The sequence below is a fragment of the Martes martes genome, assembly GCF_963455335.1.
Source record: "Martes martes genome assembly, chromosome: 5".
NCBI classification, from domain to species: Eukaryota; Metazoa; Chordata; class Mammalia; order Carnivora; family Mustelidae; genus Martes; species Martes martes.
The window spans coordinates 158,566,422-158,579,008 of NC_137892.1; the positions used below are offsets into that span (position 1 = coordinate 158,566,422).

The window sequence follows — 12,587 nt, forward strand, 5'->3', positions numbered from 1 at the left end:
ATTCATTCAAGATACGTGCCTTCCAGCCCCGAAGGCGGCCCAGGCCGTGGTCTCCTGGATCATCCGCTCGCTCCTCTCTTCTGAGCACTGGAACGGGAACCTGTTCAGAAGCAGCAGCTTCTGTCTCCTTTCTCCTGTGTTTCCTGAGACTTCGCTCCGACTTCTGGCTGACAGTTATCAAAAGATAGACGTTGGCTCGCTTGACCGGTCTTGGCTGGACCGTGGCCTCTGCATCTCTGCCCTGCCGTGCCGGAGGGCTGCTCCTCGGGCACAGGTGCCCCCTTCGGTGCGGCTGGCGAGAGGCCCCCACGCCCTCACCCGGTCCTGCCTTCAGTCACCCGCAGGATGACCCCGCCTGAGCCTCCGACTTCTCCGCTACAGAGTGATCTCACCTCCCTTCACCTCACATTCCGTGGGTTGGTGACTCATTTCCTGTCCTGTGTGCCCGGGGACGGCACAACCACCTCCCAGCGTTGTCTGCTCAGGGCAAGGGATGGGTGAATTCCAAATGCTCAGTCGAGTGGTGGCCGCGCGAGTCCGGATTCACGCAGACGGCGGCGAGCGTGTTGGAACGCGTCGACTTGCCACCGTACGGCGGGTTCAGTCCGTGATGAAATGAGTCCAGCTGGGAAACAGGGCATCGTGTGAGCGTCCGTGCCGCCCGTGATGGGGAGGCAGGCACCGTAACTGGTGGCCCCTGGTCCCTGCAAAGGAGCCGCCTAGTGGGCTGGAGGGGGACCCGGCCTGAGCCTCGGGGGCGCGGAAAGACTCGGGGCCGCCCGTGGCCCCAGCAGACGTACCGATGTGGGTGCAAGACTTACTCTGCGTTCCCCGGTGAGGCCGGAGAGGCTGATGGGAAGCCCTTGCCGTGGGAGGAGTGGACGCAGACTTAGCGGTTGGGGGGTCGTTGAAAGGGCACGCTACCTTCTTTGGAAAAGCCTGGAAGGAATCCTGAGGGTTTTGAATAGGGCGGGGCCGTTTACCTGGCGGCAGCTGATGATTGCGCAACGGACCCGTATTTGGCTGTGCCAGGGGATGGGGGGGGGCGGGCAGGGGTGCAGGGGTGCCCCATAGAGGAATGTTGCTTTCAGCGTCGGCTGGGACTTTAGTCTCTGGGTGAGCCATTCATCTGATGCCTTGGAATAGGTCCAGGAGGTGGAAAGATCGTGACACGTCCACCTAGCAGGAGGAGCTGTCTGTCCATTCCCTCCTGCTTGTCCTGCCTTTTGTTTCTGATGTTTCCATGGACTGACTTGTCACAGTGAAGAGGCCCCGTGTGCCTCAGACCTTTGATACAAGCACAGCTGCTCCGAAGGCAGGCGGGCAGGCGGGCGGGCAGGCAGGTGTGGGGCCCGGCTACCTGAGTCCTCTCGGCCAGCTCAGAGGCTCCGTTCCCTGCCCGATCTGGCATCTTCTCTCCCATGACAGCCCGTCAAGCCAGCAGGTAGGAGCCGGGTTGGAGGGTTTCTGTGGATTCTGAACTGCACCAGCGGGTCTGGCCGCTTCCAAACACACAGTAGGTCTGGAGTTCAGAAGAAACAGCCTCGCCTGCCCAGAAGTATGTTAAGCTCATCGTATTTCTCTTTTTTATTAATAACTGGTTAGACTTGGTTCCCTAAGCAAAACTTTTTGTGTAAGCTTTCATTCTTTGGATTTCTTTTTTTATCTGATGACATTTTTTTTTTTAAACTAAAAGGAACAGTCATTTTTTTTTGTTTGCCCAAGCCTATTCATTTGCAGCGTGGGTGTGAATGGGAAATGTTATTTATTGCACAAACACTCACATACAGAGTTTTGCTTATGGAGATGGTGCTTATAGAGGGTGCCTCCCACATCAGGAAATGGAAAGGAAGGCTTCAGGGATTTTGAAGCAGATGCAGAAAAAATGTTTTATTTGTACCCAAACCAGCGTGTTGTGCTACATCTGCCTATTGGCAAAATCTCTTGTTTAACGTTAAGTCACCTAATATATTTTGAAAAATTCTAGAGATGCTAGGATGAACCCAGAACGACTTTTATTGAAATCGATCCTTTGAAAGTTCCTTCCTAATGCATCTCCCCACCGTAGCAAGTAGGTGTAATTAACGAGACTTCCATTTTTATCGGAATTTTGCTGAAATGAGTTTGTACAAAGTCATTTGGGTGATTTATGTATTTTATTTTGTTTTATTTTATTATTTTTTAAAGATTTTATTTATTTATTTGACAGACAGAGATCACAAGTAGGCAGAGAGGCAGGCAGAGAGAGAGGAGAAAGCAGGCTCTCCACGGAGCGGAGAGCCCGATGCGGGGCTCAATCCCAGGACCCTGAGATCGTGACCCAAGCCGGAGGCAGAGCCTTTAACCCACTGAGCCACCCAGGTGCCCCAGATTTATGCATTTTAAAAGAAACGTTCAAGTGATCATAGCCTGTCTGATTTCTAAAGAGGGGAGGGAAGATGATCCTTCGGAATCAGAAGTTCTCAACCGGGAGCAATTTGGCTATCGAGGCGATTTTTGTTGGCACGTGTGGGGCGGGGGCCGATGCTGGTGTTGAGTGGGCGGAGACCAGGGATGCCGCTAGGTTCACAGAGTAGCTGCCAGAGAAAATAATTATTTGGCTCTAATTGTCAGTAGTGCTGAGATGGGCGCTAAAATCCCTCATATAAATATGCACCCGCAAGAGACGAGGGCTTTGTTGTATTCAGGGGAAGCTGGAGTTGCCGAGTCCCAGATGGAGGGACCTTAGAGCCCGAGATCTAAGCTATGCGGACGGAAAGGTGATTCAAGGAATCAGCTCGCCGGGTGGCTTCTGAGAAAAGCCCCCTCTCAGCGAAGACTGAATGCCCTTCCCTGGCCCCCGACCAGGACGGCTATTTAGAGGGTCTTTATTTTGAGAAAAAAGGCAACCAGTTACAGCCTGAAAATTACAAACTTCTAGAAACCACCTGTTCTCATGAAATGCACTTTCCTTAGTTTAACGTGGGCAGTGTGTAATTTTGTCTCCTCGCCATCGAACTCCGTGTCCCGTTTTAGCTGCCTTTCCACTGGACTGACAGCGCATGTCCCGCTTCTATAATTGTCACTTTCTGAAAGTGACAGGGAAGGCACGTTCCAGGCACTTGTGTGATTTTTCTCTCTCTTTCCTTCTGGAGGCAGCAGTGTCAGGCTGGAGATGGGAATGAGGGCTGCTGTCAGCGTGGGGCAGGTCCATGGGCGGTAGGTCTGTCTGACTTGGTTCACAGTTAACAGAAGGGATTGTGTGTTGGCTTGGGTCTGACACATGGGAAAAGTACGTGCAAGGGAAGAATTTGCTCTTAGCTCCTGGTTGACCTGAGTTGGGTCTTGGGGTCGGACTGGTGCCCGTGGTCCCGATCTCCTTACTGTGATGAAGATTCTCTCCTTCTGCCCCCTCCCACCTCACCCTCCACTCACACGTGCTCTCTTGCTCCCTCTCTAAAATAAATACACTAATCTTAAAAAATTAAAATGTGTAATATCTGTGCTCCAATCTCCCTGGATTTCTGGGTTGCCCTATGTCTTTGGTGCTCCCGTCTCTGTTTTCCTTCTCTTTGTGGGGTCACTTGTGAAATTACAGTTTCCCAGTGGGGGGTTCTCTTTAACCCTTTCTTTTGCTTCCATGCTTTCCCCTGCTGAAGTGAAACCCCACCCAGAATGTCCATCTTCCAGACCTCAAGTGCTGTCTCCGAATTCCTGTTTTTCTGAGCACCCGACCTGGACTTTGAGCAGCCTGCTGCCTTCCCTTAAATGTTCTCTCAGCGTCTTCAACTGCACACGTGTGAAACCGAAGGCTCACGCTCTCATCTAGACAACGTTCTTCTGTGGATTCTGACATTTAAGTGGGGAGCACTGCTGCTCGTGTGGTCCCTTACATTCCCTGTCTTGAGTCTGTCTGTGGCTCTTTGCTTTCTTTTCCCCCAAATGTAGCAGATTAGAAAAACCCCTGTTTTGTTATATTTCATACTTTGGAGGGTAGGATTTGGGGCAGGGCTCAACTGGGTGATTCTTTTGCTTTTGTGATATTGAAGTTTCTTGGTGGGTTTTGGCTTTACTCACATATCAGTCAGGTGCTTTGGTGGGGAAGGCTGGGAAGCGGGGCTCCGTGGGAAAGGTCCCCCGGAGTCCCTCTATTTGGTCTCTGTAACATGACTGTCTCGGGGTAGTTGGACTTCTGATCTGGTTTCTTAGCACCCCAGGGAATGTGTTCTAAGAGACAGGAGGTGGAAATTGCCAGACTCTTAGGATCTGGGCTTGGAAAGTAGCGTGCCGTCACTTCGGTGAAACTCGAGTGACTAAAGCAGTTACAGAGCCAATCCAGATTCGAGAGAACAGGCACGAACCCGGGTCGAACCTGCATCGAAGAAGCCGTGGCCAAATTTAATTTGCCAGATTGCCTTTACCCATCACACTGAGCGTTTGCTGTCTTGCCTGAATTTCTATTCACATGGGTAACACCTGAAGTCCCAGATTCATTTATTTCTCTTCTGAGTAGTTGCTGTAGGTTCAAATTAACTTCTCTATCTTTATGTTCTTCTCTGTCCAATTTCCCGCATTCATCCTTCTGAGACCAACCCTTTACGTTTCTTCTGCAGTTACTATACCATGGTACTTGCTGAATAGAAATGGGGACCTCAGACCTTCCGGATCTTAACCCAACCCCCGTCCAAGCTGCTTCTCACTAACTCTCCTTTACATCTCTTGGGGTCTGTCTCAAGTACAGTAAACCATTCCCCAAATTGTTATTACTGCCTCCATCCTCAGGAGCTTGTTTTCATCCTCTTCCCTTGGCATGAAATGCACTTCTAGAACCTTCCATTGGTTGAAATCCTCTTTATCCTTAAGTACGGGTCCCAAATGTGAGCTCCTCATGGGACCTACCGTGGGTTCCTCTAAAAGGTGGTGGAGCTCTCCTTAGTCCTAAAACACTCCAGCCCCTATGCACTTTTCTAATGGCTTAGCTTATAGTTATTTTTACAAGCCCACCTTATTTTATTTATTTTTTACTTTTTATTTTTTATTTTTTTAAGCCCACCTTATTTTAAAGCTTATTAATCTTCTCAATTATTCATAATCTTTAAAGCCTCCCAGCTCCCAGCCTAGCAATTTCATGTCACCCAGTAGGTAATCACTATGGATTTTTTTTTTTTTTTTGACTCATGCCTGATGTCCGGCCAGGAACTTTGCAGGCAGGTCATCTATAAATTTTAAAGGACAAATTCACCAAATATGGGAAGATTTCATTTAAGAGTTGGGTAGCATAATATCAGGTTATCAAGAGAAGATGGTGGTCGTGGCATCGTTCAATGGGGGCTTTGGATGTCAAAAAGGGAAAGGCAGGGATCCTCAGGATTTCCACGCTAGCATGGAGGGTGTGAGGAAGATATTCCAAGGGAAAAGTCATCAGCGGTCACAAGTCTTAAGCTGCTTTCTTCAGGAGCGATGACTCGGTATGGCTTAAACTTGAACATTTCTCCTTGTTTTATAATAAATGGGTTATTTCCTAAAATTATGGGCAGGAAGAGAGGTCTGTACCAAGACACACATATTTGAAGTGCCACCTAGAAAAAGGTAGGTTTCTCCAAGCACCCGAAGGCTCTCCTTTTTTAGAAGATAGTGATGAGGCCTAACTAAAAGACTGCCCACCAGAAGACCTGAACTCACGGTCATCTCATTGTTCTCTTTTGTGTGTTTTAGGCACTTGCCCCACATGACAGGAAGGCGAGCTTCTGGTTAGAAGACACGTGCCCGGAGTCCAAGGCCGTCTGCCCACCATGAAGGGGACCTGCGTCGTTGCATGGCTGCTCTCCGTCGTGGGGTGGTGGAGACTCGCTCAGCCGGAAGCAGACGCGTCTCAGTGCCAGAGAGCGGAGCACCCGGTCATTTCCTATAAAGGTGAGGGGCAGGCACCCCCGGACACAAGGGTACCACTTACATGCACTTTCCATGTTCAGGGATAGAGAATAGCACTGGTTATTGCCCTGTCATTCTGGGACTCTCGCTTTAGACATTGTTTAAAATACAAGCAAAAATACAAAATCCTCCACTGCAAGAATTTCCTGTCCGGAAACTGATTACTACGATCTTGAGAAGAATTCAAAATCGGAGTCATCACAGGCAGAAAATCCCATTGTTGAGGCCGCCTTTATTTAAAGGTGCTGTGAGCCTCCTCGACATTCGAACCAGGCCTGAAAATGTGACCTACAGAAATAATAACAACCCCAAGTAATAAAAAATTCCCTTCGGCGTCTCCCAGTGAAGCCTCAGTCTCACCGCCAAACCTAACATCTTGGTCTCTATCTGATACGGCACGGCAGACAGAATTGATTGACTGTCTTAAGGATGTCTTGGATCTGTGGGATTAATTACTTAGTATGTATCTGGTCATTTTTTCCTTTTATTTATCAGAATTCATTTAGGGCTCTCTATACCGTGGGTATTCTAAGCTTTCAGGATGAAAAATAAATTAGTCTTGGTCCCTGTCCTCACGGTACTTAAAGTTATATTATCAAGTCAACTATGTAATTAATCAGACGTTGTATTTTAGTAATGTGTCCGATAAATAGCTTTATGTTGTTATGTTTTAAACTTCATATCATGAAAAATTTCAAATATCTGCAAAAAGACAAAGACTTGTCTACAGAACGCCCAACCCAACACTCATTCATTCACGGTCTGGCTGTTTCTTTTAAATCTCCCCCCCCATGCTCCACCCCACCCCCACCAGGTTACTTTAAAGCAAATTCGGAAAATCATATAACTGTGTCCATACTATTTCAGTGCATGACTATGAAAGAAAGGGAATTCCCAGCATCATTAATGCATCAGACCAAAAATGCAAAACAAAACAAAACAAAACAAAAAACCCCTAAAATCCACCAAAAAAACCCAACCTAATTCCATAAGATCATTTGACATCCAGTGAGTATTGTGAGATCCCTGATGGTCTCATGAACGCGGATGCGTTTTTTTGGTACCGCTGGGTTGACTCAGGATCTAAACGGAGCCCATGGATGGCAACTGCTAGTCTTCTGCTGTTTTGTTGTGGTGGTTGTCGCTCCCTGTGCAAATTAATTACAGAAGAAATCCGAGCTCTTTGTCCTTTAGAGTTTCCCACAGTCTGGATTTTGCCAAGTGCGTCCCCTTGGTGTTCAAATGTTCTTCCGTCCTAAGTATTTGTGTAAATTCATATTGGGATCAGGAGGCGGCTTTGATTCGGGTTCACATCTTTCTTTCTGTCTTCCCTGTGGCATGGATGCCCCCCTCCTCCGTGGGGAGGCAGGTTCCGTCTAGGTGTGAAATTAGCAGTCACTGATGGTCACGGCTGAAACCTACCGATTCATCCAATCCTGTAAAGTTGGGATTTCCTAATTTTATTATTCTTTCTTCATTGAATAGCAAGAATACTTCTGTATAAAGTGAGTTTCTCTTATCAACTATTTGAATATCCTGAGGCTTAGAAAAGTCAGAATTAATGCTTTTTTCCTTTCCTAGTTTTTTTTTTTTTTTTTTTTAAAGACTAGTTGGTTTTCTAACATTATGCGAAGGGAGCAAGTAAGGTGTTATGTTTACTTTTTGTTTTGTCTTGTTTTCTTATTTTGGTTATTAGAATCATTGTTACTGTATGGATTTTTAACATTTGAAATATTTCAAGCAATTGCAGTTTTGATGCTTACAGGGGTGAAATCATCTCATCGGAAGCCCAAGGAAGCCTCTTCAAGTGGGCTCCTGAGCTCTTCTGACATAACCCAGGTGCCTCTGCCAGCTGCTTGCTCTCTGGGACAGCAAGACGTTCCTGACTCCTCCCCTCCATCATTTCCTCCCGCTGACCTGAGAATCAGCCGTTTTGGGCTGATTTAAGCACAGATGTTCCCAGTGTTAGGTCTTTTCAGAGTACAGAGCTCAGGAAAAAGTCTTAAAATTGCACCATAATTCTCTGGATGCTTCCAGCTCACCTCCAGGACGCTCGGGCTTCTCTCAGCCTCTTCTCTCTACCGTCTGTCTGTGTCCTTTTGTCCTGGGCACAGAGTCCTGGGTCTCTGCAGCCACCAGAACGTTCCTTTGCCTTTCTCTACAGCAAACCCCGCGTCGTTTCAGAGCGAGTGTCTGGCACTCTAGTCGTTTTTGACGACTGAAAGCCCTGTGGGTTGGTCTGCTTCTCTTCTTTTAGTCCTCCGGCTACCCAGGGCCTTGAGAAACGAAAGCAATTACTTCACTTGAAGTCGTTTCCTTCTGTGCAGTTACGCTACCAACTTGAAACCCGGGTGCGTTTCATTTGTTTAATTTCCCTTTTGATTTTTAGAAATTAAAAAAAGAATTTACCTTATTTTGTCATGTTGCAAAGTTTCATTAAGGAAAACAAGGAATGTTCAGAGTCTCTGCCCTCACTCGTGCTTTCTCCGCCCTGTTCCCTCGCCCTGCACTCAGCTGTTTTACTTCTGTTTTATGGTCCCTGCTTCTCTTTGCCGTCTAGCATTTTCTTGACATGGTGGTATATTGTGGAGTCCACACCCCAGCGGCGGGCTCCCTGCCACTCCTTTCCAGAGCACAGAGCTCTTCACTGTGTGATGAACTATCGTGTACCAGCAGCTCCCAATGGGGAGACCTCGAGGGTGTGTTCTGTCCTCTGTGGTCATGGGTAGTGTTATGATGAGTGATGCCTACCTGAGACATTGCTTAATCCTTTGCAAGGGTACCGCCGGCAGAGATTCCTCGCACTGGGACTGTTAGGTCAAGGGGTAAATGCATATGTGGCGTCGCTAGATACCGCCCAATTCCCTTCCATGAAGGTGGCGCCATTTTGGGTTTTCCCACCAGCCTTTCCGGTGGAGTGTACTATCACTCTTTGGGGTTTGGGCTAATCCCATAGCCCATCAAGGACCTCCCAGCGTAATTTTAACTTGCTTATGTTTAAGCTGGAGCAAATGTTTAGCAAACATTTAATAGGCTTCTGTTCCATACCATGGTTTGTACTCAATATTGAATAGGTAGAGCGAAAAAACAGTCCCCATGTAGGGGGTTAGAATATCTCTGGGACTGTAAACCAAAAGGAACATTGCATTACATCCTGTTAAGGATCCTAACAGGTGTCTTGGCTGGGTGCTGTGGGAGCCCAGGAGAGGGGCATCTGGACCTGAGAGCCCGGGTTTTAGGGGAGTCGTTACAGGCTTCTGGGATGAGGCAAAAACAGCAGAGCTGAGCCCCGAATGGTTCTTAGAAGGTGTTTATGAGTGTGATGAGTGGAAAGGTGCCTCGGGGAGAGGAGAGAACAGGGCAGAAGCCCTATAGTGAGGGAGGGGCACATCACAGGTCCCGGCACATTTCCCGTAAGGTGAGCCACGAAACCTTTCTTCAGGTTATGGAGAGGAGGTTGGGGGGAGACAAGGCTAATGTAGCTGTAGGGGTTCAGTATTGTCCCACATCGGAAGGCCTGTTAAGAGGCTCCCGCTGCCTGGACTGTCCCCGTGTTCAGAGTGGCCGAGGCAGCAGGGAGAGCCTGTCCTGAGGTCGCCTCTGTGATCAGAGCGAACAGGCACGAGGCACTAAGCTCAAGGGGTGAGAGTGGAAATGTTCTTGGCTGTCGATTCCGTATAGAAGGGAACTGAAAATGATGATTTTTAGGTTGAGAAAGCTGAGTTCCTGCCCGCCATCAGGTGGGCTGTCCAGCTGAGAGCGAGGCGTCGTGGGGGCCACGAAGGGAGAGGCCACCCTCCGCGCATCAGATGCCAAGTTCGAGGCTGACGTGGGCCGGAGGGCAGAGCGACCGACGCCTCGTGGTTTGTCCACGACTTTCGTAGGGGAGGCCCCGGGAGTCCTAGGATCTGTGTATTAGCTTTCTAGGGCTGCCGTAACAGGGTGACTTGTAACAGCAGAAATATCCTCTCTCACAGTTCTGGAGGCCAGAAGTAGAAAAACAAAACAAAACAACAACAACAACAAACACCCCAGGTGTCAGAAGGGCCCTGCTTTCTGTGACCGCTCTCGGGAAGAATCCTTCTTTCCTTAACTTCTGGGAGTCGTCCGCAGGCCTTGGCCTTCCCAGGCTCCTTGACTCATGCCTCCAGTCTGAGTCCGGACCCACAGGGCATTCTCTTGGCTTCGCTGTGTCTTTTTGTGGGCTCCTCTTTTTTTTATAAAGACACTGGTCACATTGGAGTAGGGCTCACCCTCACCCAGCATGATCTCATTGTAACGAATGACATCGGAAAAGACCCTCATTCCAAGTAAGATCTCATTCACAGACACCAAGGTTTGGTGTTCGATGTGTCTTTTTCGGGGGTGGGGGGTGGAGAGGGAGGGGACACAAGTAAATCTGTAACCAGTAGCAAATGTCAGAGCAGTTTCAGGGCAGCACCGGGGGAAGAAACTAGATGGTAACGAGCAGAGAAACAAATGTGAGGCGAAGGCAGGCATAGAAAAGGAGACGGTGATCGACTCAGCCAGCGGGGATGGGAGAGCCGGGGACTGCTTTTGAGAGAGCATCACTTAATCATCCTTAAGTGGTGAAGGGGAAAGACCAGGTGAAGGAAGAGGCTGAGGAGAGGAGGAGATCATTGATTAGGCTGAGTCCCTGGGCCGTAGGAGGGGATCGGACACTGGGCACTGGTGGGAGATTAACCTACAGGAAGCGGATCCCACCTGCAGTGAGTCTGGAGGGAGGGAGGGAGGGGGGCCAGGGGACCCAGGATGCAGGAGAGTTAGCGGTGGGGGTGGCTGCAAGGGGAGGGGGTCCCCGAGGACCTCCATCTCTCTGTCTCGGCTGGGAAGAAGTAGACAGGCCATTGGCCGAGAGCAGGCGGCTTAGGAAGGAAGGGCTTCTCTGAAGACATGGTGAGGACGTTCGTCACAATATACACCAGAGACCCCCTGGGGGATGTTAGGACCCAAGCTCGTCCTTGAAAAGGCTCAGGTTACCCTTGAGCGGGTGGTCACTGGTGTCCTGCACGAACGCTTCTGTGGAGAGCGTGACTGTACGAGAACGTTGGAGAAGGCTGGACGGCACGCTGGAGAAATAAAGGCAGGACTGGATACTCTTGACTTGTAGAATCTTGATTTCCACGTACATGTAAACCTTCATGATTTACTGTTCTGCCTCGGAGGCACTCTGCCCGACGTGGACCAGCCGCTGCGGTCATGTCTGCATACAGTGAAGCTCGCTCTGTTGGAGTCTTGCTTCGATTGCCCCGGGGGGTGGGGAGCAGAAGAGGCTGGCAGGATCCCCCCCCCCCCCGCATCCTAGATAAAATATTTGCCCCCGTGGGCTTCTCATGTGTAGCAGACTTCCTTGCTGGACACGCTCTAAGAGCTTGCTGTGTTTGCAGGGTCACTCCCTTGACTGCGTGTTCTGGAACATTTGTCCTTGACCGTGGAGCGGCTGCTGAAACAGCCGACCCGTCGCAGACACGCCGTTTACACGTCTGTCCTTGTCGTTTGCTGAAATGTCTGCTCCCATAAAGCGGGAAAAAATAGTGACCCTTCAAGACAGCCTGTTTCTCAGCATGCTTACCGAGTCTCATAACCATCTCTGAAATGAGTTTTAAATGTTTAATGTCCACTTAAGGCGATGTGCCGTATTCTGCCTTTGTTTGCTTATTGATTAAAGTTGACCCAGCATGCTTGTGATTAGAGTGCTCTCCGCTTAGAGGAATTGGTTTACGGGGGACAATTCCGCAGCAGGCACGGAGGAGGACCACCAGTGGGGTAAGTCAAGCCACACTTAGGCTTTCTTTGCCTTGGAGCCTGAATATCATGATGAATCTGGAAGCCTTTCTTCGGTGCCTTCTCTGGCAGCGTTTACTCTTAACGATTACTGAGATTACTCTTGCCTGAGGAATTGGACGAGGAGCTGTTCATTCCACACGAGGGTCCCTGAGGTCTTGACCTCTGACTCCTTGGTGTTCCCGTGGACGGCCTTCCTGCTTGGGGACGCCCCGCCGGGTCAGGGGCTCGTTTTGGAGCTCTGGACAGCGTTGTATGAGTGCTCCACGGGGGATTTGTGGCATTTGGCCCACATCTCGGGAGGGGCATCTGAGGGGACCAAAACGGGTGTTGCAGCTGAAGCTGGAACCAGGGGGACAGGACTGGGAGTGGCGTGGCCCTTGGGTTTCAACAGCTGTCTTTAATCTCCACGGAGAGTCTTAGGTCATTGAAGGAACCGTGGTGCAAAGTGTGCAACATGGGGTTTTGAACTTGGGTTCTATTCTCATACCACGGTGTGTATATTTTTCGCAAATCCTCCTCTTTCTTTTGAATCCTATAATTATATTCCATTGTATTTGCGTGTGTGTGTGCTGGATGCGTTGGTTTGTTAAATGTCGGCAGCGATACTCTCTGACGTACTTGGTAACTGCCTTCTTCGGGGTCACTTACTGGGACCCACAGCCTCTTCCCACCTCTGAGAGAGGCGGTCTTTCTTGCAGTCTGTAAGGGGGTCATGTGCACATGTCCCTGTGTACACAATACCGCCCCACTGGCATCATTCCTGCCACTGTCCCAACGGCTGTGCTCCTTCCGTGGCCTCCTTCCGTGGCCGCCTCACCGTCCTTTGGGGCCACAGCCTTCTTTGCTGTGCCACATGCTCCCCGTGGGGC

At 49.5% G+C, this 12,587-nt stretch overlaps 1 protein-coding gene across 1 annotated transcript in view; it reads left to right on the top strand.

Annotated features, from left to right (window-relative positions):
- The window catches only part of SEMA5A (semaphorin 5A), a 464,615-nt gene that overhangs the window by 160,058 nt on the left and 291,970 nt on the right, over nucleotides 1-12,587 (top strand). Inside the window, exon 4 of the mRNA XM_080804210.1 lies at nucleotides 5,695-5,892. Within this exon, the coding sequence (XP_080660336.1) occupies nucleotides 5,772-5,892 (121 nt within the window). The 5' untranslated portion in view covers nucleotides 5,695-5,771. The remainder of the gene's footprint in view (nucleotides 1-5,694; nucleotides 5,893-12,587) is intronic.